The sequence below is a fragment of the Myotis lucifugus genome, unplaced genomic scaffold (genome assembly GCF_000147115.1).
Source record: "Myotis lucifugus unplaced genomic scaffold, Myoluc2.0 scaffold_20, whole genome shotgun sequence".
NCBI lineage: Eukaryota > Metazoa > Chordata > Mammalia > Chiroptera > Vespertilionidae > Myotis > Myotis lucifugus.
The window spans coordinates 9,749,733-9,777,431 of record NW_005871068.1 but is presented as its reverse complement, the minus strand read 5'-3'; the positions used below and the strand labels follow the sequence as shown (position 1 = coordinate 9,777,431).

The window sequence follows — 27,699 nt, the reverse complement described above, 5'->3', positions numbered from 1 at the left end:
TTTCCTAGTGTATTTCAAAACTTGCATAAAGTATAATATGGAAACATAATGCATGTCATTATTTTAGCAACAGGAGGTTGGACAAATATATTTTTGGTTTATGTTTCTCATAAAAAGTAATTTTAATTTAAATTAGCACTATCTTTTTTTTTTAGGCCTCCATTCCTTTGAAGGAATTGGAGCAGTTTAACTCAGATATACAAAAATTGCTTGAACCACTGGAGGCTGAAATTCAGCAGGGGGTGAATCTGAAAGAGGAAGACTTCAATAAAGATATGGTAAATTGGTTCTGATGAAAGTGTGAATGAACTAGGAGTGAAAATGAATAAATATTTGGAAAGAAATTACATAACTCAGGCCACCAACTAAATTATCATGCCATACCTTGCACATTTTCTGATTCCAATGATTTATTACAAATGCAAAGTATTGTTGAGCTATTATTATGAATAACAAAGTACTATAGTATGGCCATATAGGAGCACTAACAGATTCTAATAAATAGCTCAGCAATTTTGCTTTGACCTGTACTCTTTTAAAACTCAGAGGATAAAATGAAATGAGGATAAAAGTCAAATTGGAAAATAAAATGGAACTCAACTATCACTGATGGCTGAGATTTTGTGCCAGTAATGTTTTTGGCAATATAACATTTATTTAAGAGAAGGGGCAATTGCATACAATGCATTGTTTATTAAAGTTTACCACGATGAGTTTTACCAAAAAGTTGAATAAATAGTATAGTGTGCGTATAAAATACATATACATTTATGCTGCTTATTTCATGGGGGTAAAAAAATGTAACCATGCGGGCTATTCCCAAACTGGTAACATCCTTATTCAACCCTGATTAATTTCAAAGTGACTTGTATATTTCTCTCTGGCTTGAATATTTCTGTGTCACATCCCTTTTCACTGACTTTTTTTTCTCCTCCACCTTTTCACATTTTCCTTTCCTTCTTTCACAGCCATCACCTATATGGCATCCTTAAACTTTACATATATTATGCTAGAGATTTATGACATGTATTGATGCTAGAGGCTTCTCAGACAATGCTTGAAAATGACATCCAAAGGCAGTATATACTTTTTTAATAATAGGCATGCAAAGAAATAGGAGAATTATTTCCACCAATCTTAGTTCCCACTGGTATCAATTCTGACTTCCGGGAGCTGCCTGAATCAGTGCTCCCTGTGTAAGGGGTTTGGAGGCCTTGCCAACTCAGCTCATGGAAAGAAAGACAAGAAGAGGCTTTCCAAGATGCTGAGTTACAACTGTCTCTCCTTCATGTCGAAGAAGAAACCTGAGGGCACCGAGTTGAAACAGTGCTGGGCTGCTCACCGCCTCTGGCCAATAGCTCTCACCGGGTACAGGGAAAGAAATTAAGTGGAGTTTTTTCTTGTTTATTTTTTTTGTCCTCAGCCCTAAGAAATGTTGCCGACTTTTAAAGGCGTGTTAAAATAAGTAAGGTCTTTTTACATGCTATAAGTAAACACAGGGGCAGGCAAAAGTATGTTTATAGTTGTTTGTATGATAAATAGTACAATAATAAAGAATAATACAAGGATAAGCTGTGTTTTGTGTATTCACAACTGTAAATATACTTTTGCCCAACCCTACATATGTCTGTTACATTATTTCAGTACACTAGTAACTGACAAATCTCAGATAAAAACCCCATTTATTCTAAAAGAAAAATAGTTCCTCAGTTGTGTGTAAAAGTTTAAATGTGTACTATAGATTTGAAAATGTGACATTTCACTCCATGAAGAATTATACACACACACATGTGCCTTTTTAAGAATTTTCTAATATTTGTTATTCTTAGCTCATCAGATTACCTTGGGTACCATTGCAGGATAAACCTCCTTGATAGAAAGTTTTCATACATTGAGTTGAAAGAAATAAAAGAAACTAGACATGAAATATTATATGGTTGCATATGTTAGTATATTAAACCAGCACTTACTCAAATAAATTCAAAGCACATAAAGTAAAAATATTTTTGGAGTCCAAAAAAGCAAAACACATATCAAAAACATTTAAAGGCATTTTTGTAATCTGTATTTAAATACTTATTTGATTCTATTTGTTTAAAAATAACATGCACATATGTTGTTTTTAAGAAATGATTTGCAATATTTGACAGCAATTTAGCACACCATTTTTTACTAATGCCCTAATATTTATCATTAATTTGGACATTTAGGTTATTTAAAGCAGAGATTATTAGAAATTAGTGTACATTTAAAACAAAATGTTTTCACTTAAAAGTGATTGTTAAAATTTTAAGAACTGTTGGCATCTCATACTCACACATCCACATCCACATTCTTATATGGATTACTTAGCATTATAAATGACCAGTTTAGTTTACTTCGAACATTTTCAATTTCTAAAAATATACTGAAAATCAAAGCCAAAAGAATGCTTTCACAACAATTCAGAACTTGTCTGAAATGATGAAGTACCTTATTCCCCCATCTGCCTACATATGCCCCTTATCAAATGTGTCCTTTTGAACTAGACCAGAGGAAACTTCTTTTAAAAGTTAAAGTACAACATATAAAAGAAAAACTGTGAGCACAGTCTCTTATAATAACATTCCTTGAGAGTTTCAAATTGGATTTTTTGTGTTTAAATAACATGTTTTATTATCTTTGTTAATGATGTACAGCTTTTTAAAAACCAAAATGAAGACTGTACTTGTTGTTTTTAATCAGAGTGAAGACAATGAGGGTACTGTAAAAGAATTGTTGCAAAGAGGAGACAACTTACAACAAAGAATCACAGATGAGAGAAAGCGAGAGGAAATAAAGATAAAACAGCAGCTGTTACAGACAAAACATAATGCTCTCAAGGTATTAGAGCTAAAATTATAATATACCTTGCCTGTGGTTTCTTTTCATATGTAGGGTAAAATATATTGTGCATAAATAAAATCTGCTTAAGAATCTTACTCACCAGAAATACATTATTTCCCTGTTCGATGTGTGTGCTTTATTTAACATTTTTGAGTGGCGTCTTTAATTTTGAAAGATGTGTTGCTTAACAATTTTGAGGGTTTTTCTTTTTTTGGTTAGACAATTTTTGCTGAGTAGAAATCCAAAGATATGAAAATACATCATGTGTATCATTTCTGCATTTTGTTTTCTACTAGTTTATTTTTAGAAGTTATGTTTACATTTATCTTGAAAACTCTGCTTAACTTCCAAAATAACCAATCTATATTTTTGGGCTTTTTGATTCCTGTATGTTAGTGATTTTATTTAGAGTAGGTCCATTTTTTTTGGTAGCCCATTACTTATTTAGTAAGGCCTGGGATTCTACTTGAATGTTTCAATAAATTTCATTTTCCCTTCAAGAGTCACTCTGCAACTAACTAAGCATCTGCAAGAGTCTAATCTTATTTATGCAGGAATCCTCAAAATAATTTTCATGTCCTTGAAGAAGAACTGGTACTCTCCTACTAACCAGTGATAGTGTATTGCTTCAAGTACCCACATGATTCATGTAGATTTGTGCAGGAAGGACATAATAAAGTATTGGTTTCTCTATAGTAATATATGGGAGGTACTTGAGCTGATACTGGACATGTGAAGAGTTTTGTGGAATAACCCTTTTTGTGTGCTTTGCAATGTTCACTATTTGCATGCATGGCTGATTTTCTAACGCTGTTAATAGCTCAACTTCTCATTGTAAATAACTCTTTTAAAGCTATGTATCTATGTAGGTGGATCCAACTAGTAAGTGGATGGAGTCTGCTTCCTATATGTCAATAAGAGTATAAAACCTTTTCCATATAGCCAGACAGCCAAGTAAACACTGCTGAGAAAGTAATTACACAATATTGTGCCTGCAAGTAATCCACGAGGAAAGTCTAATTGGCCAGCAGGTGTTCTGAAGGTAACTGCTGAGAAATATAGTAAATACAAAAGGTCTGTTTCGAGAGGGAAAACAAGAGCAAGCCACAGTGTGCTCAGAAAATCAGCAATCTGTGTAACTCATACTCTTCCAACTGTGACCAAGCTTACAGAAAGGAGCCTCTACGCTGGTCATAGGATGAGATGTGTCTTTCAGAACAGCAGTGTTTAGTGTTTATCTGGTATAGCTCTAAAGAAATCTATAGAATGTCTCTAAATATTTTTACATAGTACACATCACCTTGTGCTTAGTAAATCAAAGGAGTTTCATATTGTATGAGCACAAGCCATTTATTTTGTCAAAGATATGAGTTGTGTCATGAATAAGGCACTGTTCAACTCTCATTCACGTGGCTGTATCTTGGTACCTTTGAAAAAAGCAGCATTCCATCTGTCTCATCCCAGGCATTTATTACCTCCACAAGAGATTTAGAAATTCAACTGAAAATGTAAACTGCAGCAAATTTTACATCCCCAGTTTTAAACAAAATGGATAACAAAATCTATATTATTATTGCAAATATGTGCTAGAAGCAGTGAATGAAAATCTACTCCACTTGCCAAACCAATCTATACACCCAGTTCAGTAACTATGTCAACCTGCCCATTGAGTCCAATTCTAATCCTTATAAAATAGTTCAAATAAGTTAAAAACCTTCTAATACAATGAATATTTCAGCAGTTCTTTGAGACTCATTATTTTCTTTTGCTCCAATTAAATCCATACATGAAGCCCTAATTGCTACTGCTCTGACAAAATGAAAGCTGTATTCTGAGCTCCTATGTTCCCTCGTGTTACCATAAAATGGTATTTCAACAAATCCTATTGATCAGAGAAGACATTGGTTGCGCTTGTACAGAGCAAGATGATTAATTGCCCTGTTGTTGACTTATTAAATCAGCCACCCTTATTTATCTCGTCAGGTTGATTGGAAACCATGTACTAACCCTTCCCTTTTTAAAATAATGCATTGCTTTGCATTTGGAGCATGGTTTGATAGAGTAAGAAGAATTTGGCCATGCAAGCCTTGAAAGAAAAAAACATTTTTATAACATTGAAATTGTCATTTTCATGTACACTCGCAGAAATACCATTTTCACCCTTCTACCTATGCTAGAGGCCTGGTGCATGAAATTCATGCACTCGGGGGAGAGGGGAATCCCTCAGCCCAGCCTGTGCCCTCTCAATCCAGGAGCCCTCAGGGGATGTCTGACTGATGGCATAGGCCCAAACAGGTGGACATCCTCAGTGCTGCCACGGAGGCGGGAGAGGTTCCCACCACCACTGCTGCACTTGCCAGCCGTGAGTCCGGCTTCTGGCTGAGGGGCGCCCCCCCCCCCGCCGTGGGAGCACACTGACCACCAGGGGGCAGCTCCTGCATTGAGTGTTTGCCCACGCGCATGGTGGTCAGTGCCCATCATAGCAACTGGTCTTTCTGTTTGGTCGATTTGCATATTAGCCTTTTATTATATAGAATAGCCTGAAACAATTTATCTCATTAGTTAAGGTGGTTTTATATTTCTAATCATAAAATAATTGCCCATAAAACACATTCACAGGGATTTCTAAAATCATGAATGAAGTTACTTGACCACATAGACTTAAAATTTGTGTGTATGAACCCAGGGTGTAAGATATAAATTTAAGAAAATGTTAACCTATTTTAAAAGTCAAATACAAACTTAGAATTGTACAAGTATCTAGTTAGATCAATTGTATTCATATTAAACTATTTCAAATAGACTACATGATCATTTAGTTCACTTAACAGAATTTCTAATCAAGTTTAAACATGCCAAGAGGAAATACTTTAAGTTGGTCGTTCAGGTTTCTTAGCTTCATGGTTCTGCCACATAAATACATAATTTGATCATCTATTTGTATGTTCAGCATTTTAATGGAAATTTAATCAAAGTTGTACAAGGAGGTGAGGAACTCAAATTATTTTTAAATAACTGCAGCCAGACATGTACTATACATATATATTGATATTTTAATAATATCTGCACCATGAACAGGATTTGAGGTCTCAAAGAAGAAAAAAGGCTCTAGAAATTTCTCATCAGTGGTATCAGTACAAGAGGCAGGCTGATGATCTCCTGAAATGCTTGGATGATATTGAAAAAAAATTAGCCAGTCTACCTGAACCGAGAGATGAAAGGAAAATAAAGGTAATGTTGTTTTAGAATGTCAATCTTAGATTTTATTGCTACCATTTTATTTATTTAACTTAAACTGTGTGGATCATATTTAAAATGTCGATATGGTTGTTTATTAGTGTTCTCTCTGATTTTATGTATTTCCTTGTATTGTATTTTCTTTTAGTAAATGTATTGTATTAAGTGTTTTCAACTGACTTAATGTTGAGTGAATAAACTTTTATTTTTAGACTGTATAAATGAATTAAGAAATGTCATGTGTTTTCTGGTAAAATTGTAATTGACTTTGTGTATCTTTGTTCAAGATGAACAAATGACTTACTGGTATTTGGACTGCTTCTTTCTCATGTTAGCACATTCATTTCATCAGAGCATCTTCACACATCATTGTCAAATCTCTATAGATGTATTTGCATATTGTCTGAAGATGTTTTTTTCTGTTCTTTCTTTAATTTTTATTTTGCTTCATTCTCTGTTGAGTTCCTCAAAACTTTATAAAAATAAATAAAAATTTATTGATTTACCCTCTAAATTATATTCTATATGGATGGGCCCTAATAATAAATAATCACTCCAATTTGGGTCAGCCCCCAAACAGCAGAGGAATTGAGAAGAAAGCTATTAGATCAATTTAAATATTTTCTTAATTAGGATATCTAGCTAGAACTGAGCATTCAAAGGATAACTGAAATAATATTGAATTCTTGGGTGAAGACAGTAATGGCTTCCATATTTGTAAATTATGAAAAATGACAATAAAATGACAACAGCCTATAAAATTTCTGAGCGAAGTATGTGCTGCTTGTAGGTTGGTTGATGTGGTTAGCTAACTGCCCTGGGCCCTGTATTGGTTTTGCTCAATAGGAAATTGATCGTGAATTGCAGAAGAAGAAAGAGGAGCTGAATGCAGTGCGTAGGCAAGCTGAGGGCTTGTCTAAGGATGGGGCCGCAATGGCAGTGGAGCCAACTCAGATCCAGCTCAGCAATCGCTGGAGGGAAATTGAGAGCAAATTTGCTCAGTTTCGAAGACTCAACTTTGCACAAATTGTGAGTTGTTACTGGCAAACCCACGTATGTGTTTGCACCTGCTACTCTAATAACAGTGGCCTACTAACAAAACTGGACAACAATAAAAAAACACACAACAAAAATCTGGGTGCAATTTCAAACTTCTAATATTCATTCTGAAAGTGAGTAGTTTCCCCTCACTTTGGGCTTCTGTAACACTAGTGGTTAATTTTTCAGATTAAAAATATAATAAATTAACAGATCATAGGAAGCAGCCCCCTTACCAAAATTGAAAAATACATCTTTTTGCTGCATCATTTTCCATAACATTGGCAATGTAATTTGTCAATTTATCATACATTTACTTTATTTCAGTGTCTAATCAAAAATTGCTTTCCTGAGATCATCTCATGCTACTTTTACTTTCTTAATGTATACATGAAAAATAATAAATCTTTTGTGAATCATCTTATATCACCTTGCATAAGCCTTATATCATTGACTTAAAAAAATAATAGTTTAGTCCTCATACCTGGCTTATCTACTTAATGGGTTAAACAGTTTGTTAGAAGAAATGGATGCCTAGTAAGATGGTTGAAAATTGATAGCAGATTGAAAAAAATGTTAAATATTGTGACTACTAAAATATTTCAAACCAAAGAAAAAGGAATAACTGCTCCTCTTTCAAACAAGTGTCTGGAAAATTTGTGATTCTGTCTTTAAAAAGGTGATTGATAAAAGGAAACTGGGTCTTCTTAGCTTTTTATTTGTAATAGGTATATAAACTGTAGGGATTTTTTAACACATACATGTTTTCATTCTATTCTGAGAAGTTGTAAAGTGAAGAGGAATGGTTACCACTCTGTAATTGGGCTAAGAGAGTGCTCCTCCCAAAACCAGGATTTCAGAGCCTGGAAAATGAGGCTTTATAATTGTGGTAGATTAAATCATAAGAAACCAACAGATAGTCAACCATTTTTTACCTATATAATAGCAATTTCATTTGTTTTAATCCATAGATGAGACTTTCGGGGGAGGGGGGCTTCTTACATGATATTGTTGATTCCATTTAATATGGCGTATATTTGAAAATATGTCAGGACAATTAATATAACTCTATAAGCATATAATTTTGTTAATATGTCTTAGTAACCAAGGGAAAATATACTTCATATTATTGTGACTTTTTTTACATGTTAGAAAAATCCATGAATACATTGTTTTCTATGAAATCCAGTACCCTAAGATTGAATATTTTGAGATTTCGAGACATTGGAAGTAATGCATACAGTATATTTAAACTACATTACATTACATTACCATATATATATATATATGTAATTGATTTCAGAGAGGAAGGGAGAGGGAAACAGAAACATCAATGATGAGAGAGAATCACTGACTGGCTGCCTCCTGCACACCCTCCCTGGGGATCGGCCCACAACCCAGGCATGTGCCCTGACCGGGAATTGAACCCTGACCTCCTGGTTCATAGGCCAACACTCAAGCACTGAGCCATGTCAGTCAGGCTAAACTGTATTACATTTGACCTCCAATTCCAGCTGATTGCACTTTTCAGATCATTATTCTTTATAATAGATGTTATGACCATAATGTTATAAATCAGTCAAGCTTACAGTAGAAAGCCTGTGTTTGTGAATGCAAAAGGAATTGAAAGATTAGACAACTAGAAAGGAAATTCAAGTAAAATATTTTTGCCTTGGTTTAATAGATCATTCAAGGAGAAGTCCTTTGCTTCTAATTATCTGACTACTAATTTCTCCATTCTAATTTTCCCCAAATATTGACACACACTCTATATGCAGGATGAAATTTTTTTATAACCTGGTAAAGGTAAGTCATTAACACTCTATAATTAAATAGACACAGTATAAAAAATCTCCATAAAATGCACTTAAAATATCATTTTGTAATTAATTACACATAGTAGGCTCCCAACAATATTTATAAAACATAATAACAAAATGTTTGGTGAAATAAAGTAAAGATATGTAAGCCACTATAAAAACTTAAAAATAACTTATAGTAAAATAACAAGATATATTTTTCCCACAAACCATTTCTTCTTGATTTTGTACCTGAAAGATTCAAAATTCAGAAGGTACTGAATTCGGGAAAATATTTTTATGTTAAATCTTGATTTTGCATGATAAGACAAGCAATAACAATATGTCTGAAGAATAACCAACTTTATGTTGCAATTATCTTTGACTTTATATTTTAATTAGTCCTAAAAGATGATAGATGGTTGATATATCCAAGACATATCTTTATATTCCATTATATTTCACCAATAGTAACATATATTAAGAAACTGATTTCACATGTCCACAGGTTAAAGGCATCTTTCCCAATTATTCTACAATGAGGCCATTTGTAATATCCACAAGCAAATAGCTTAACCAAAAGTTATATTTGGAATAATCCTATAGTGGCCCTGATGTAGCACAGGTGGTCAGAGCTTCAAAATTCCTTACCTCACTCTTCATTCCTCTTCTCTGTTTTCTTAAAATATATTTTATTGATTTCAGAGAGGAAGGGAGAGGGAGTGAGAGATAGAAACATCAATGATGAGAGAGAATCATTGTTCATCTGCCTCCTGCAGGCCCCACACTGGGGATCAAGCCTACAACCAGGGCATGTGCTCCGACCAGGAATCCAACAGTGACCAACGCTCAACCATTGAGCCATACCAGCCGGGCTTCTCTCTTCTGTTTTTCTCATCTTTCTTTTAAATGTCCCTTTCTGTTCTCTCTAGCTATAAACTTTAGTATTTATTGGACTTATTGATTTTCAGTTAGTCTTTCATATGTTAGCAGTGGCAATTGAGGATTGTAGGCAGGACTATAAAATGCTTAATATTTGATAGCTGAGTTTAAAATGAGGAATTTTTTCTATTTCAGAAATAAAGACTCACAAATATAGGCTAAGTAGTGTAAAATTAGTGCACTTTAAGGACTATGTCCATGTCAGAGCTATATAAGCAAAAATAATAAGAAGAACAACTCATAGACATAGACAACAGTATGGTGATTAAGAGAGGGAAAGGGATGGGGGGAGTAGAAGAAGGGAAAAGGGGGATAAATGATGATGAATAACTTGACTTTGGGTGGTGAACACTCAATACAATATACATATGGTATATTATAGAATTATATGCCTGAAAGCTATATAATATTATTAACCAATATCACCCCAATAAATCCAATAAATCTTTAAGAGACAAAAAAATCTTAGTAAAAGAAGGAAAAGAAATGTCCCTTTTCTAACTATAACTCCACTTGCCCTGGATATCCTAAAGTTTCAAATTCCAAGTAAATAGTGCTGATATTCAACATTTTACATCCAACAACTTTTATTCAACTTTTTATTTTGGATGCCTAACATGTATCTCAAATATCAGGTAGCCAAGTCATGAATAATTGATTTCCCCCCTACATAAAGTGGCTCCTATGGAGCTCTTTGAGTGTAAATTGCCCTTTCACTTAATAAAAAACCTAGACATCATCCATGATTCCTCGTTTCTCTTATATTATCCATGTAATTCATTTCAAATCCTGTGCCTCTGCCTGCAAAATACATTTTTAAATGTTTTTATTGATTTCAGAGAGGAAGGGAGAGAGACAGAAACATCAATGATGAGAGAGAATCATTGATCAGCTGCCTCCTGCACACCCCACACTGGGGATTGAGCCGACAACCCGGACATGTGCCCTGATGGGGAATCGAATTATGGCCTCCTGGTTCATAGGTTGACGCTCAACCACTGAGCCATGCTGGCCGGCCACAAAATACATTTGTTCCAATTAACACTGCTCATTGTGAAACTCGACTACAGGATGATCATCTCTCATCCTTGTTACTTCAGCAGCCTCTAAGTCCTGCTTTCAGTCTTTTCCCACTCATACTATATTCTGCCTGGTGAAGCCAGAGAGCTCCTGGAGCATAAGTTAAATTCTGTCAACTCCCTGCTGATCATTACCTTTCACCAAAATCCTTTGAGTTTCTACATAATGTGAGCCCTATTACTCCAAATTTATCTCCCTTTTTGCCAGTCTCCTATCTTAGAGGTATAAAAGGTTCTCTTGTACTTAAACACACCAAATCATTTCCATCTTAGGATCTGTGCACATATTGTTTCTTCATGAAATATTTCTTTTTGCCTAGATTTTTTCATAGGTGTTATAACTTAACTTAGCCATTCTGCCATTTAGGAACAATGAACATTTAGTAGAACGTTAATATATATTTCTCCTTTAGAAGTAATTTTATACTCCTTATAATTATACATGCCAATTGGGAATTTAAGACAATTGTCCACAACAGCAGGTTTTATTGCAGCTACTTTTGGAAGTGTGTACACTGAGAAAAGACAAAAAGTTCTAGAAGCCTAACATTGAGGTGGTGAAGGGTGAATATGAGGAAGGTCACAGTAATGAATTGCAAAGGATAGCATTTAGTACATCAGAGTTAATCAGAATAAAGTATTGTAACAGCATATATTTCCTAAATATAAAAGTTCTTGAAAAGTTTAAAGAATACTAACTTCCTTAGTCGATTCACTTTATTTTTCAATTTATTTATTTATTTTAGAGAGAGGAAGGAAGAAGGAAAAGGAGAGGGGAGAGAAAGAGAGAGAAACATCCATTTGTTGTTCCATTTATTTATGCATTTATTGGTTGCTTAACATTTGAAAGCTGACTTTAAAATGATTTTTTTCCTATTTCAGAGGTAAAGACTCAGAAATATAGGCTAAGTCATGTAAAATTAATGCACAATTTATTTTTGTTTATTTGAGAGAGAGGGAAAGGGAGAGAAACATCCATTTGTTGTTACACTTATTTATGCATGTATTGGTTGCTTCTTGTATGTGCCCTGACTGGGAATTGAACTTGCAACCTTGGCATATAAGGGCTGCACTCTAACCAACTGAGCTACCTGGCCAGGCTCATAGATTCACTTCAAATGTCACAAGAAATGTATTATATAAATTAGTCTTTAAGTGAATAGTTTTGTAAAATGGAAACACTTTTATATTGTAAACCTTTTCCCATTAACTTTTAAATATTATTTGAGTTTGAATAGAACTTTACATCTACAAAGAGCTGTCATATGTGTCTAGGTTGATCCCACTAATAACCCCCACAAGTATGTAGTATGTTCGTTGCTATTTTATAATATGAAAAAGTAAATGACGTTAATGAGATATATCCAAGGGCACATGTAAGATATTGTAGACACCAAAATTGATCTTAGTGCTTCTCAAAATGCTGTGGGGATTATTCAAAAAAAATATTGAATGTCCAAATAAGTTTGAGAAACGCTGGGTTATGAAAAGTCTACTTACTCTAGAAAATTTCAGGGCTTTTGATATGCAAATGTGATTATGAATTTCTACAAGGGGAATAGATTCTGCAGACTCTCACATCTGGATAGTTGCAGTACAAAGGGGGAAATTTCATTTCAGTTTCATGATAGAATTCCTGTTTGAGTGGCTGTGAAGAACAAGTGTTCTTCAGGAAAAATAATGGGAAAAACATCTCTGTACCATTATGCTTTTGTTAGTTTGGATTTTTAAAAACATGAAGCAGAGAGTACAAGAAAATTAATCACAGAGCTGCCAAAATAATGTCCAGACCTAGGTTTGATAGCCTGTCACTCATTTTTGGTGTGTATTTTTTCCTATCACATAATGGTAAGCAATTAGTTTTGAGAGTTAAATAAGGGGGGAACATTTTTTCATAATTGCCACACAGATTTTTTTATTTACCCTGGAATAACAATAGAGATTGTCAGCTGCCAATGCAAGATCCTTGGAGAATTTGGGAACATACACAATTTTCTTCTTTAGAGACAGAATAATGTTCTTTAGTAAACAGAATTGTGAATATAAAAGACTAATAATGGTTGCTAAAGAAAATGAACCAAAGAGATATCTGCTTATAAAATTTTTCTTTTCCCAGCTTCAATTTTGTAATTAACATATCACAAGAACTAAGAAAGAAATTAGACAAGTAAGGATTTTATGTTGTTCTATATTGTTTGAGATAATAATACTTATTGCATTTCTATAGCTTTTTTTCTAATCTCTAGTTATGTAATAGAATCAGTTTAATGTTTGTTTAGTAAATAGAAGATGTTCAGCTAGAATCAATTTCCAGGAAGATGACAGACTGATTCCTTCATCCCTCATTTCAATGTATGGGAATTCTGAATAAAATATAAATTTCATAAAGTTATATACACATAGCTGAGCTCAAAATATATGATGGAAAGTCTCTTCCCCCAGTTGCCATAAATGAGCACATCATCTCCTATGATATTGGATCTGCATTGAAGGCCTAACAGGAGAAAGCTTTAAAGACCTTTTAGTAGAAAATATGTGTCCTTACATAACATGTCACTACACAGATGTAAATGTGGTGTTAGCCAGAAGGAAAGCTATGTGGGGCATACATGGAGGTGGCCAAAAGGGAGGAAAATTAGGACAGGAAGAGACTTTGCTTGGGGTGATGGGTGCAAGATGCAGTGTGCAGATGATGTTTTGTTGAGTTGTACACTTGAAACCTGTATGTTTTTGTGAACCAATGTCACACCAATAAATTCAATAAAAAGGGATAAATAAATTAAAACATAAATAAATAAAATCCCGCCTAAAACAGAACCTTCAAAGGCTTTCCTACTCACAAACTCAATTCATCTGCCAGAGATGGTAGCTGGAGAAAAATATTTTTTTTCCTTTATTGTTGAAAGTATTACAGATGTCCCCTTTGTTTGTTTGTTTTTTCTCACATTGACCCCCCCTCCGCACCACATCCACCCTCCCAGACCTTCACCACACTCATGTCTGTGTCCATGGGTTATGCATATGTGCATAAAAGTTCCTTGGTTAATCACTGCCCCCTCCTCCTCTTCCCTCTGAGATTCCACAGTCTGTTCCATGATTCTGTGTCTCTGGATCTATTTTGTTCATCAGTTTATTTTGTTCACTAGATTTCACATATGAGTGAGGTCAAGTGATACTTATCTCTCTCTGACTGGCTTATTTCACTTAGCATAATACTCACCAGGTCCATCCATGCTGTTGCAAATGGTAAGAGTTCTTTGTTCTTTACAGCTGCATAGTCCTTCATTGTTGTAAAGGTACAACAGCTTTTTTATCCACTCATCTACTGATGGGCACTTGGGCTGTTTCCAAATCTTAGCTATTGTAAATTGTGCTGCTATGAACATAGGGGTGCACATATTCTTTCTGTTTGGTTTTCGGGTTTCCAAGGATATATTCCTAGAAGTGGGATCACTAGGTCAAATGGAAGTTCCATTTATAAGTTTTTGAGGAAACTCCATACTGTTTTCCATAGTGGTTGCACCAGTCTGCATTCCCACCATCAGGGTACTAGGGTTCCTTTTTTTCCACATCCTTGCCAGCACTTGTCCTTTATTGATTTGTTGATGATAGCCATTCTGACAGGTGTGAGGTGATATCTGATTGTTGTTTTAATTTACATCTCTCTGATGATTAGTGACTTTGAGCATTTTTCATAGGTCTCTTGAGCTTCTATATGTCTATTTAGGTCCTTTGCCCATTATTTAATTGGATTTTTTGTCATCCTTTTGTTAAGTTGTATGAGTTTCCTATATATTTTGGAAATTACCCCCTTATTGGATGTATCATCGGCAAATATGTTCTCCCATGCAGTAGGCTCTCTTTTCATTTTGTTGATGGCTTATTATCTACAGTGTAGAAGCTTTTGATTTTTTTTAATTTTTTAAATATATTTTATTTATTTCAGAGAGAAAAGGACAGGGAGAGAAAGAAAGAAACATTAATGATAAGAGAGAATCATTGATCTGCTGCCTCCTGCATGCCCCACACTGGGGATCGATCCACAACCCGGGCATATGCCCTAACTGGGATTTGAACTGTGACCTCCTAGGTCATAGGTCGACGCTCAACCACTGAGTCAGTGCAGCCAGGCTAGAAGCTTTTATTTTGATGTAGTCCCGTTTGTTTATTTTCTCCTTAGTTTCCTTTGCCCTATGAGATTTATTGGTAAACATATTGCTATGAGAGATGTCTGAAATTTTGCTCCCTATGGCTTCTTCTAAGACTTTTATGGTTTCTTGACTTACATTTAAGTCTATTTTCCATTTTGAGTTTATTCTTGTGTATGGTGTAAGTGGTGGTCTAGTTTCATTTATTTGCATGTACCTGTCCAATTTACCCAACACCATTTATTGAAGAGACTGTCTTGACTCCATTGTCTGCTCTTGCCTTCTTTGCCAAATATCAATTGAACATAATGGCTTGGGTTGATTTCTGGGTTCTCTCTTCTGTTCCATTGATCTATATATGCCTGTTCTTTTGCCAGTACTAGGCTGTTTTGAGTACAGTAATTTTGTAGTATAACTTGATACCTGGTATTGTGATCCCTTCAACGTTACTCTTCTTTCTCAAGATCACTGCAACCATTCGGGATCTTTTTTGGTTTCATATAAATTTTTGAAGTGTTTGTTCTAGATTTGTAAAATATGCTGTTGGTATTTTAATATGGATTAAATTGAAGCTGTACATTATTTGGGGTAGTATGGACATTTTAATGATGTTGATTCTACCAATCCATGAACACGGTATATTCTTCTACTTGTTTTTATCTTCCTCTACCTCTTTTTTCAACATCCTGTAGGTTTTGGAGTACAGGTCTTTTACCTCCTGTATTAACTTTATTCCTAAGTATCTTAATTATTTTTTGTTGCAATGGTAAATGGGATTTTTTTTAAGTTTTTCTTTCTATGAGTTCATTATTGGTGTATAAAAATGCCATCAATTTCTGAGTGTTGGTTTTGTTTCCTGCTATTTTTCTGAATTCATTTACTAAATCTAGTAGTTTTTTGATGGAGTCTTTAGAGCTTCTATGTACAATATCATGTCATCTGTTAATAATGAGTGTTTTACTTCCTCCTTTTCAATTTGGATGCCTTTTATCTCTTCTTCTTGTATGATTACTGTGGCTAGGACTTCCAGTCCTATATTGAATAAGAGTGGTGAAAGTGGAAATTTCCTGTCTTGTTCCTGCTTTTAGTTTTTGCCCATTGGGTATGATACTAGCTGTAGGTTTGTCATATCTGGCCTTTATTATGATGGCGTATTATCCCTCTAGTCCCATTTTGCTGAGAGTTTTTACCAAAAAAAGGTGTTGGATTTTGTTTAATGCTTTCTGTATCAATTGATATGATCATGTGATTTTTGCCTTGCAATCTGTTTATGTGCTGTATCGTGTTTATGGATTTTCAAATATTGTACCAGCCTTGCATCCCCAGAATAAACCCCACTTTTTATTGGTGTATCATCTTTTTAATGTATTTCTGGATTTGATTTGCTTATATTTTTTGAGGATTTTAGCATCTATGTTCATCAGGGATATTGGCCTGAAATTATCTTTCTTTGTAGTGTCTTTATCTTCTCTGCGCCTGGCTGACTGCGGGGCTCACCCCCCAAGCACATTGTGTGAGCTGCTGTGGAGGTGCTGACAGAACAGAACAAAATACAACACAACAAAACATGAAACAAAAGAGAAAAACAACATACACAAGAAACTTACAGCACCAACAAAAGCAACCACCAGAGAAGAGAGAATTAGGAAAGAGAAAGAGAGCAAGAATTATAGAAAAAAGAAGGAAAAAATATGAGAAAACAAAACAAAATTAACAAACAAAGCACAAACAACAACAACAAAGGGGAGAAGGAATATGTAGATGCTGAGCTGAAATAAAGAAAATAAGAATACAGGGTTAGGGGGACAGGGGAAGGAAAACAGTTTAAAATAAATGAAGAAGAAAAGAAAAACATTGTAAAGGAAAATAGAGGAGAAAGCATATAGACCTAAAGTATGAAAAGGAAAAAAAGTTCAGAAAGCAGGAGCAAATGTAAAGAGAGTAATAAAAGAAGAGAAAAAAAAACTGAGTAGTGAAAAAAAGAAAAAAAATTAATTGGAAAAGGGAAGAGGAAAATCAGATAAATGAATGAAACAACAGAAACAGTCTCTGGGTGTTTTCCGCCCTTCCTTGATATAAGTCTCCTCTTCAGCTGGACCTCAGTTGGTAATATCAGGTGAATGTTCTCCAGTTTAGTTGTATTTCCAGTCTTGCCAAGTCATGGAGAGAGGCCGGGAATAGAGCCTTCTTCAGGCCCCTTAGAAGAAACCAACTCTGCTGAACCTTGATCTTGGGCTTCTCACCTCTGGAACTTACTCAAATTAACTCCCTTGACTCCAGAGTGGTTGCATAGGTTCCTTCCCCTCACACCATTGGTTTTAGGAATCAGGGATGGCCTAAGCATCTTCACTTTGACCACCAGGTGCCGCTATGCTTCCTCCACTCCACTTAGACCCACCTGCCCAGGGAAGGTACCAGTTTCTTCTTGGAGAAAAATAATCTTTTTTGAAAATTGAAACTGAATGTGGGGGGTCTGAATTTTTTCATTAACTACAAGGCTGGACACTCTTGAAATGAGAAATTAACATAAAATTGGTCCCAGATTCATGAAATACTTGGAGTTCTTCCTCAAAATAATAAAATAAATCAATCTTGTGGGAGCGTCCCAGGGACACACAAACACTGAAGATTAGTTCACAACCAGATATTATAACCCACATGAAGAAATAATACATTGTGACTTAGAGTCCTCTCATAATGATCAAGAGAATTAGTACCACATGAACTTAATTTTATAGAAAACTATTGGATACTCTAAATTAAATATGTTGAAAATAATTATAGAGATAAATGTACAAAATAAACATTAATTTATAAAGCACTATGAAAAATGCACAGGTATTTATGATGAAAACAAACAAAACTTGTAAAAACCAAAGGCTAATCATTGAAATAAAAAAACTAAGTATATGCATTAAACATCTAATTAAATTAATAAAAAAATTAGAAGGTCATTATGGTGAAATTATCAGAATACACCACATAAAATAAAAATATGGAAAATATAAAATACAGACTGAGAGAACAGAATAAGAAACTTTATGTCTAATATAATTTAAAAGGCAGAGGACTGGGAGAATACTGGAGACAATATTTAAGGGATAATGGCTAAAACTTTCCTAGAGCTTAAGGGAAACATGAGCCCACAAATTTAATAAATACATTGACATTTCAACCAAGATGAATTAAAATATATCTACAAAATCTACAGAATATATACATATGAAAGAAACGGGGCATATACATATGTCAACAGGAATGACTTACTTAATTGAAAGTTCTGATAATAAATTAACAAAAATCTCCAAAATTCTATTGTATTACCATGGGCAATTAAGACTGGGCCACTATTTATAAAGTATATTCCACTCACCTTAGGAAACCTTTTATATTTTATAATAACTTTTACACTCTGAGTAAGAAAACCAAGATTTATATCTTGAGTCTCTCATTACCTGGGAAACTTTGACTAAATATTGAGCCTCAGGATAAAGTTGCTTATTCCTGTATTATAGAATTAAGAGAGATAATGGAGCACCAAAAGTGCCCAAATAAGTTCTCAAATATTTTTACTATGGTCACCGGACAATATGCACTAGTATTGGTGTCCAGGGTTCACACTGCTAGGTGTCCTGTCAAACCAAAATTCAAGGATTGAAGTTTTTCTGAATTGGAGAAAAATAATCTTTTTTGAAAATTGAAACTGAATGAGGGGGGTTTGAATTTTTTCATTAACTACAAGGCTGGACACTCTTGAATTGAGAAATAAACATAAAATTGGTCCCAGATTCATGAAATACTTGGAGTTCTTCCTCAAAATAATAAAATGTACCTAAAAGAAGCAAATACAAATACATTCTAGTTTAACATCTCTTAAATATAAACTTCAAATATATCCCACAAATAAAGTTCTAAGAACATGAGCTTAGCGTTGAAATGGCAATTCACGAGAAGCAACCAGCAGCAGAATCCAACTCTCAAAGACAGAAAATAATGACTTAATCTGATGCAGAATGTAAAATAAATATAATATTTTTAATGTAGTAAAAGTTTGTATCAAAAGTATGAATTAGGAACAAGAGACATTAAAAATTAATGATCTATGAGTTTGTTTTGAAAAGAATCACATGGAACTTCTAAAAATTGAGAAATGTAATAACTGAAATTAGCAATTTAGTGGACAAGTGAAGTATCAAATTAGATATAACAAATGAGAATTAGAAAATTGGAAGATACATACAATAAATTACCTAAAATGCATAAAGAGGGACTAAAATATAGAAAATATAAAAGAAAGGGTAAGGAAAGGTATGAAAAGGCGAAATATAGAGAATGCCAAATCCAAAGAAAATTTTATAGGCAGTAACAGAGACCAATTACCTAGAATGGCAGCTGATAAAAGCCAGAGGTGGTAGAATGATGTTTTCAAAAATGCTGAAAGAAAAACCATTAACCTAGAATGGCATACTTATAAAAATTCTTTTTTTTAAATTTAAATATAGTTGGCCCACAAGCTTATATTGGTTATATTAGCTTCCTCCTTTTTAAACTTTATTTTTATTGTTGACAATATTATAGGTGTCCCCATTTCTGCCTTCTTTGTCTACCTCCTTTGTCCCACCTTCCCTCTAGCCATCATCTCCCTGTGTCTGTGTCTATGGATTATGCATATATGTTCTTTCCCTTCACCTTCTTTCATCCAGCCCGCCCCCTCTCCACTCCTCTCTAACAGCTGTCAATCTGTTGCATGTATCCATGTTTCTGTTTCTATTTTGTTCATCAGTTTATTTTGTTTATTAGCTTCCACATATAAGTGAGATCATATGGTATCAGGTGTACAATATAGTGATTTGACATTTTTATACCTTACAATGTGATCACCCCATTAATTCTAGTAGTCATCTGTCACCATGCAAAGTTATCACAGTATTATTGCCTACATTCCTCTTCCCTTTTTCATCCATTTCCCCCACTCCTTCCCTTCAAGTAACCATCCCTTTGGTCTCTTTTTTCCATGAGTCTATTTTTGTTTGTTTGGTTTTTTAGATTCTACATGTAAGTGAAACCATATGGAATTTGTCTTTATCTGCCTGACTTATTTTATTTAGCATAATATCCCTAGATTTATTCATGTTGTTGCATATGGCAAGATTTTATTCTTTTTTATTGCCGCATAATATTCCATTGTATAAACACACACACACACACACACACACACACACACAAACACACACACACACACACACACCACATCTTCTTTCAAGAATTACATAGAAATAAAGATCTCTTGGAACAGATAAAACCTGAGAGAGTTTACTAGTAGGAAATTCTGACCAAAGAGTTCTTGGGGTATTGTTTGTTTTGTTTTATTTTGTTTTAGAATGAGCCACCATTGGTGTTTATTCAGTTATCAATCATTATGCCATATGTGTTTTTTATATTAGTAAAAATAAATTCTGTAAACATTTTTAAACCTATGTAATAATCCATGGCATGTATGCACCTCAGGGATAGTTCTTAAGCAGTAGGAGGATGACCCCAGATGCAAGATTTAAAATGTAAGGAAAAATGATGAGCAAATAAAATAAAATAAAAACAAAGGGAAAAACTAAAGGAATATTTGCTATATATAAATTGTCTAATTGGTATATTAAAAACAGAATAGAACTAAAATATTGGACATCAATGACAAAGTGGAGAGGGAGATTGCTTGGAGTTCCTTACCTCATTGAACCCCTGCCTTTTTGGTGTTCCTTCTCAACCTCTATTGCTGGTACCTCCTTCTCTCTTCTAATATTGAATGGCTCAGTGCTCAGCCCTTGGACATTTTAAATTTTCTATCTAAACTCCCTGCCTTGCTATTTTCATTCAATTTAATGACTTTAATACCAGGTATAAGCTCATGATACATTTTTATAACCAGGCTCCTCTCCTTCTCTGAGCTACAGTAATAACACTTTCCTGTCAAAGTTTCCAGTGAAAACCTACCCTCGCTTTCCTTCACCTGTTTTCAGCACAATAATCAGAGACATCACTGTGGATAAGGACATTAAGCCAATAGAAATAATTATGAATATAATTTATTTTGTTGTGAGTTAACAGTTTGTGTGAGGCCAGTGAGGTATGCATGACTAGATCTTTACAAAGAGTGTCTCTAGTCCTCATAACAACCTAACAGACTATAATTTGTCCTGCAACTTTCCTGGGTTCCCATAAAAATTAAGGCTAACGATTCCAACATTAAGATACAATTTTAATTATTAAATTAAGGAGATTTGTTGATCTTTTCTTTTTGGCTGTGTTAGGAGCACTGCTTTATTAATTAGTATCTTCCCTTTTTATTCTTTTTAAATGCAAATATCCTAGTAGTGATAAGGGTTCAATGAAATCAGCATTCCATACACTTACTGGGAATCTATATAGAAACTCAAGTTTTTATTTTGGATACATTGAATTGGCATTTCTTTCATTCAATAAACATTTATCTAGTGTCTCTTATGAGCCAGACAACACAAAATGTAAAATAACATTGGTGAATCCATAGCAATCACACAAAAGACGTGATATTTGATAAATACAACTCACACAATGAGGAGGAAAAAATGTACAAGAATTTATACACAGCAATTTGACCTCCATTTGCAACACAACAATAAAAAGTGTAATTTTCTCCAATCTAAATTCGCTTTCAAAATATGGAACACCAGCTGGAAGGGAGCTTAGACAGCTTCTGCAGTGGGCTTGGAAATATCCTTCTGAGCGTGTATGAAACAACTGGTTAAAATAATTAAATCACTCGCACCATCTGTGAATCGTTTTGATTCTTCAATGATTACTTAAGACTCTCATTGTATGGAACATATTCTTAGAACAGATGCATAAAATTAATCCAAGTGTATAGCTTTCCTGACTTTGATTTTCATGAAAGAAAAAAGGGTTACAGTGTTTTCAAATCTGCTAAGTTATCTGATATTTCTTCTGTTCTCCTTTAGGAACCAATGGCTTTTGAAACCTTAAAATGTTTTTGAAATTTCATTTGAATAATTTTAATAATACAAATGCATGTATTCACAGACACTTCAATTTATTTTAAAACTAGAGGCCCGATGCACGAAATTTATGCAAGGGGCTCAGCCCTCGCAGCCCCAGCTCCATCCGGAAGGTCATTCAGCTGCCCGGTCTAATTAGCATATTATGTTTTTATTATTATAGATTTCACAAATTTAGCCATTTTATTTATTTATTTATTTATTCTTCTAAGTTGTAATACTCAATAAGTAATAGATAGCTATCTCATAGAGAACTAAATAAAAGTGCCAATTCAATAATTTTTTTAATCAATTTTAAGACCATATGCTACAATCATGAGCACTTAAAAATATGGTGGCTTGAACAGATGGAAAACAGAGGACAACTTTATGTAGTGTTGGCTAATCCATGAATAGAAGGTGCATGGATAAAGTGAAGGCCAAGACTTCATATCTATACAAATTTAAGGTGTTTAACTTAATAACTTAGAGGCATTATTAGCTATTTCGCTGGATAGAAATTCATGGGAAAGTTTCTGGGCAATATATGCAATAGTTTTCCATACTAGCTAGTAAATTCTTAACAGAATATCTGGGTGGCAAAATGTAAGTAAATGAATTATTTAACATATACGTAATCAATAAAGTTATAACTCTTTTTGTGGTCTGTATGAAGTTCAAATTTAGTACTGATTAATATCTAGGTAATCACAAACATGCATGAAACATATGAATTGTATCACCCGCACCCTATTTTCTTGCCTCATAAACACACTTGACTATTTTTTTATGTGGAAAATTATTTTGAAGAATCTAGAGACCCTTTCATACATTGGCCTCCGTAGTGCAAAACAGCCTCTTTAATGTACTGTCACAAAGGCTTCCTCTTCCACAATTTTGCCAATATGGTTTCCTTTTCTTGGGATTGTCTTTCTGGTTCCTTCCCTGCCAGTCTCCTATCATCAGATTATTTGTGGTTATTACTATTTATTTGATTTGATTTTTATTTAACATAGTTTCATTATGTTAACAGTTTATTCACAAATAAAATTATGTTAAAATCATTAGTCTCATATCTACTAAATGTGTTTAACACATAATGGCACATAGCATACTAACTTCCTAATTCTTAAAACACTGCTACCAGCTGATTTTTATCTATCTATCTATCTATCTATCTATCTATCTATCTATCTATCTATGCTATGTGCATGTGCATATACATATAACTATATACACATGTAAACTTATGTGTGTTATTGTTATAAATATTTGCACAAATAGGTTTACTTTGTAAAATATACACTTTGCCTTTGAAAATGACTACTAAGTTCACCAAGATGTTAATTTTAATAGTTGAAGATCCATCTATTAATAGTTCCAAAATTTCTGTTTTGTAGCTTCTTTATATTACAGGCATGTAAAATACTTGTGAATATTTAAAAGGATAATAGAAATTGGGGTAATTTTCAATATCATGTTATTTGGAATTAGGGTGCCTCTTCAAATTAAGAGCACTTAAATAAATATAGCCTCATGCACCAGGCCAAAGAAATAGCAAAACTTCTCAGCTTAAAACAAAACAAAACACAATGATTTAGAGTGCATTGGAAGTACTAAAGTGGTCATATCAAAATTGCAAAAAAAAAAAAAAATCTGCCGTGTATCCTTTTCCCCCAGTTGATCCCCCCCAGCCATTCCCACCCCGAGCAAGCCCCCACCGCCCCAGTGTCTGTGTCCATTGGTTATGCTGATATGCATGCATACAAGTCCTTTGGTTGCTCTCTAACCGCCCCTCCCCTGCCATTTGTCTCTGGATCTATTCTTGTTCATCAAATTAAATATCTTCTTCAGCTTGAGTATTTTTCTGAGATAGTTTTCATGTGTTGATTTTATTTTCACATTAAATTAAATATACGTATGTATGTATATGTGTCCATTTACACATGTAAATATGTTAAAAATTTCTATGTATTCCCAAACTTATATATTGGAATATCTTATTATAAAAAATATGTATTAGCAAGGATTCAATAGATTTCTTGACTGCAAGTCTTCTCAGACATTTCAATTTGCTAATAGGCATTTGTGGGCCTCCGTGAAGGGGCTAAAATTAATATCTCCCAAAATTACCAGTATGAATATACCCCAAATAATAGCTTATTTTTTGTTCATATACAATGAGTTGTATTAAGATCTGAGAGGCAACTGAAGGGCCAGGATATGTATGTGTACTAGCATTTAGCTAGTGTGCATTACATTGGAGAAATGCAACATAGTTAAATCAGAAATGCTTTTTAAATCTATACCAATGACGATTACATTATGAAATGAAGAAAATATTTGTTTGAATTCTGGGAATTCCATAGTGGAAATTATATTGCTACTGTAGACCCCAATAATTCTAGCCAAATACCTATTTTAAATTATTTTTAAGCTGATAGTTTCTTCATTCACTTTTTCAACAAATATTTTTAATAACCTACTATATGCCAGGTATTATTCATGAGTCTTTGCTGCATTTATTTTACATTGTAAGGTACCTAGAGTGTATAACCTCATTTATTAAATTACTAGAGGGCCAGTACATGAAATTTGTGCACGGGTAAGGTCCCTAGGCCTGGTCGGCAATCAGGGTTGATCAGGGCCTTCCGGCTACTGTCCGGGTCCTCCCTTCATTCTGCACTGCTCCCTGGTGGTCAATGCACATCATAGCGAGCAATAGAATTCCCAGTCTCCCAGGTGAACTCTCGCAGGGACACTTTGCATATTAGCCTTTTCTATATATAGATCATGTTACTTGACAGGTGATTTCTTACAAGGTAGGCCATATATGTTGTGCTTATGTGTTGGTGCTTAACTTGGAGGAATCCAAATCCCTTTTCTTTCACTTCTTCAACAGCCATACTTAGTGAATAGAATTCTGCCATGCTACTAATTTATGTTAGTTCATTGAAAACCCTTATTAAAATGCAGATGTTATCCTGTGAATGATAGCACTTTAAACCACTATAAGTCACTAACACATTATTGAGATTTATTTTATCAGTTTAATTAGATGGTAATTTAGCTTGGCCCTGAGGATTTAGGTAAACTTGGTGATATGGAAGGGAAGAATGAACATGAGGCAGATCAATGCACAGGTACAGCCAAACCCTTTATATGTGACACTGCATGTACCTTCCCTCTTAGGAGCAGGATACTGACAAATGCATCTCCACCTGCAAATCTCTTTCACTGACAGTCTGCCCTGCTCCAAAAATTCATTCTAATTGTAGAAAATAAATCAAATGACTATAAGGGGCACTTTTCTGAAGTATTTTACTCTGATTATTTAATGTATTTCATGTTTTATTCTTTTTAAGCAAAAGGTCAATTATAAGCTAATACAATTTGTTGTTCAATTAATGTCATTCGTGGGTTTATCCTCCCCTTTTTTGTTTTATAGCTTACCACAGGTAATTTTATAGATGATGCAGTAAGAGGGGATACCTAAGAGCAAACAGTCTAACTGCTTTTTTCCTCTATGTAAAATCATAGCCAATTCATTTTGACTCATTAAGCTGATTATTCAAGGTCTTTCTGACCAGTGACTTAGTTAAAAGCACATAAGGGCAAGTACTGTCAGAACTCAAGTATTACCATGTCATTTATGTATATGCAAAACAGTGAACAGGAAAGACAAATCCCTATCTCTTGTTTTTTATATGCTTTATTAGTTAGGTTTTTTTTCCCCCTTTGGTAACATGGTATTTTTTGTGTGTGTTCCAAATGTGTTTATTTTACTTGCCTTTTTAGGCTTATGATTCTAGAAATGATCAAGGAGAAATAAAATAAATATAGCTCCTTACTGTAATGATCCCTAGAAGAAACATAATTGTCTTTCTCTGAAGACTTTTGTGACTAGATCTACCTGTGTAAAAAAACTTAATTTTTTCACAGTCCCATGTCACTTATGAGCTATTAGAACCCACATAAAGCCTGTCATCCTATTTAGGATTTACATGATACTGTATTATTATTTTAAATAATCTATAATATTTAAGAATGTCCTCTTGAGGAAAGATAATCAGATAAGTCAACAGAATTTTATACCATGGCTCACTTTAAATCATCAATAAATATAGTGAAATAAGCCAGTCAGAGAAAGATAAATATCACATGATCTCACTCATTTGTGGAATATAATGAACAACATAAACTGATGAACAAAGATAGAACCAGAGACATAGAAACATCAAACAGACTGCATAATCTTTTTATTTTGAAGGTTTGCCGCATCTTTTTATTTTTTTATTAAGGTATTACATACGTGTCCTTATACCCCCATTGCCCCCCACCCCCTTACTCATGCCCTCACCCCACTGGTGTCTGTGTCCATTGGTTAGGCTTAGATGCATGCATACAAGTCCTTTGGTTGATCTTTCCCCCTTATCCCCACCTCCACTACCTTCCATCTGAGGTTGATGGTCTGATTCATGCTTTTCTGTCTCTGGATCTGTGTTTTTTTAATTTTTTTTTATTGATTAAGTTATTACATATGTGTCCGTATCCCCACATTACCCCTTATCCCTCCCCACTCGTGCCCTCACCCCCTGTTGTCTGTGTCCATTGGTTAGGCCTTTATACTAGAATATAAGTTCTTTGGTTGATCTCTCCCTCTTACCCCCACCCTCCCCTACCTTCCCTCTGAGGTTTGACGGTCTGATCAATGCTTCTCTGTCTCTGGATCTGTTTTTGTTCATCAGTTTATGTTGTTCATTATATTCCATAAATGAGTGAGATCATGTGATATTTATTTTTCTCTGACTGGCTTATTTCGCTTAGCATAATGCTCTCCAGTTCCATCCATGCTGTTGCAAATGGTAAGAATTCCTTCTTTTTTACAGCAGCATAGTATTCCATTGTGTAGATGTACCACAGGTTTTTAATACACTCATCTGCTGATGGGAACTTAGGCTGTTTCCAAATCTTAGCTATGGTGAATTGTGCTGCTACGAACACCTTTTTTATTTTCCACCTTTTATTGAATTTATTGGGGTGACACTAGGTAACAAAATTATACAGGTTTTAGGTGGACAATTCCACAACACATCATCTGTAAATTCTACTATGTGTTCACCATCCAAAATCAAGTCTCCTTCCATCACCATTTATCCCCCCTATACCCACCTCCACCTCTCCCACCCTTCCTCCGCCGGCCAATGGCACATCTTTTTCTTGATTAACATTAACAGAACAAAAAAAAACTCTATCACTATATTACTTTTCTCCAGATTCTAGTCTGTTTTTGTTAGTCTTTGAAGACATTGATATATCTCTCATATACCATACTTATATTAGATATAAAGGTAATTTAAATGAATATATTATAATAATATGGCATATAGCACATTTTTCTTCTTTAGTTACTTTGACCTCATAACTCATAAATGTACCAGTAATCACAACCCATTTGACACATATTGAGCAGAGAGAATTCTCTTAAATCAAGGAGGAAAACAATGTGTTTTAAAAGCTTACGTATGATGCACCATTTGTTTCAAAACAGGATTGCCTTCAT

At 34.2% G+C, this 27,699-nt stretch overlaps 1 protein-coding gene across 1 annotated transcript in view; it reads left to right on the top strand.

The window, feature by feature from the left end:
* DMD (dystrophin) overlaps positions 1-27,699 on the top strand; it is a 2,279,750-nt gene that overhangs the window by 987,537 nt on the left and 1,264,514 nt on the right. The window contains exons 38-41 of the mRNA XM_023751347.1: positions 156-278; positions 2,725-2,862; positions 5,944-6,096; positions 6,949-7,131. Coding sequence (XP_023607115.1) covers positions 156-278; positions 2,725-2,862; positions 5,944-6,096; positions 6,949-7,131 — 597 coding nt within the window. The remainder of the gene's footprint in view (positions 1-155; positions 279-2,724; positions 2,863-5,943; positions 6,097-6,948; positions 7,132-27,699) is intronic.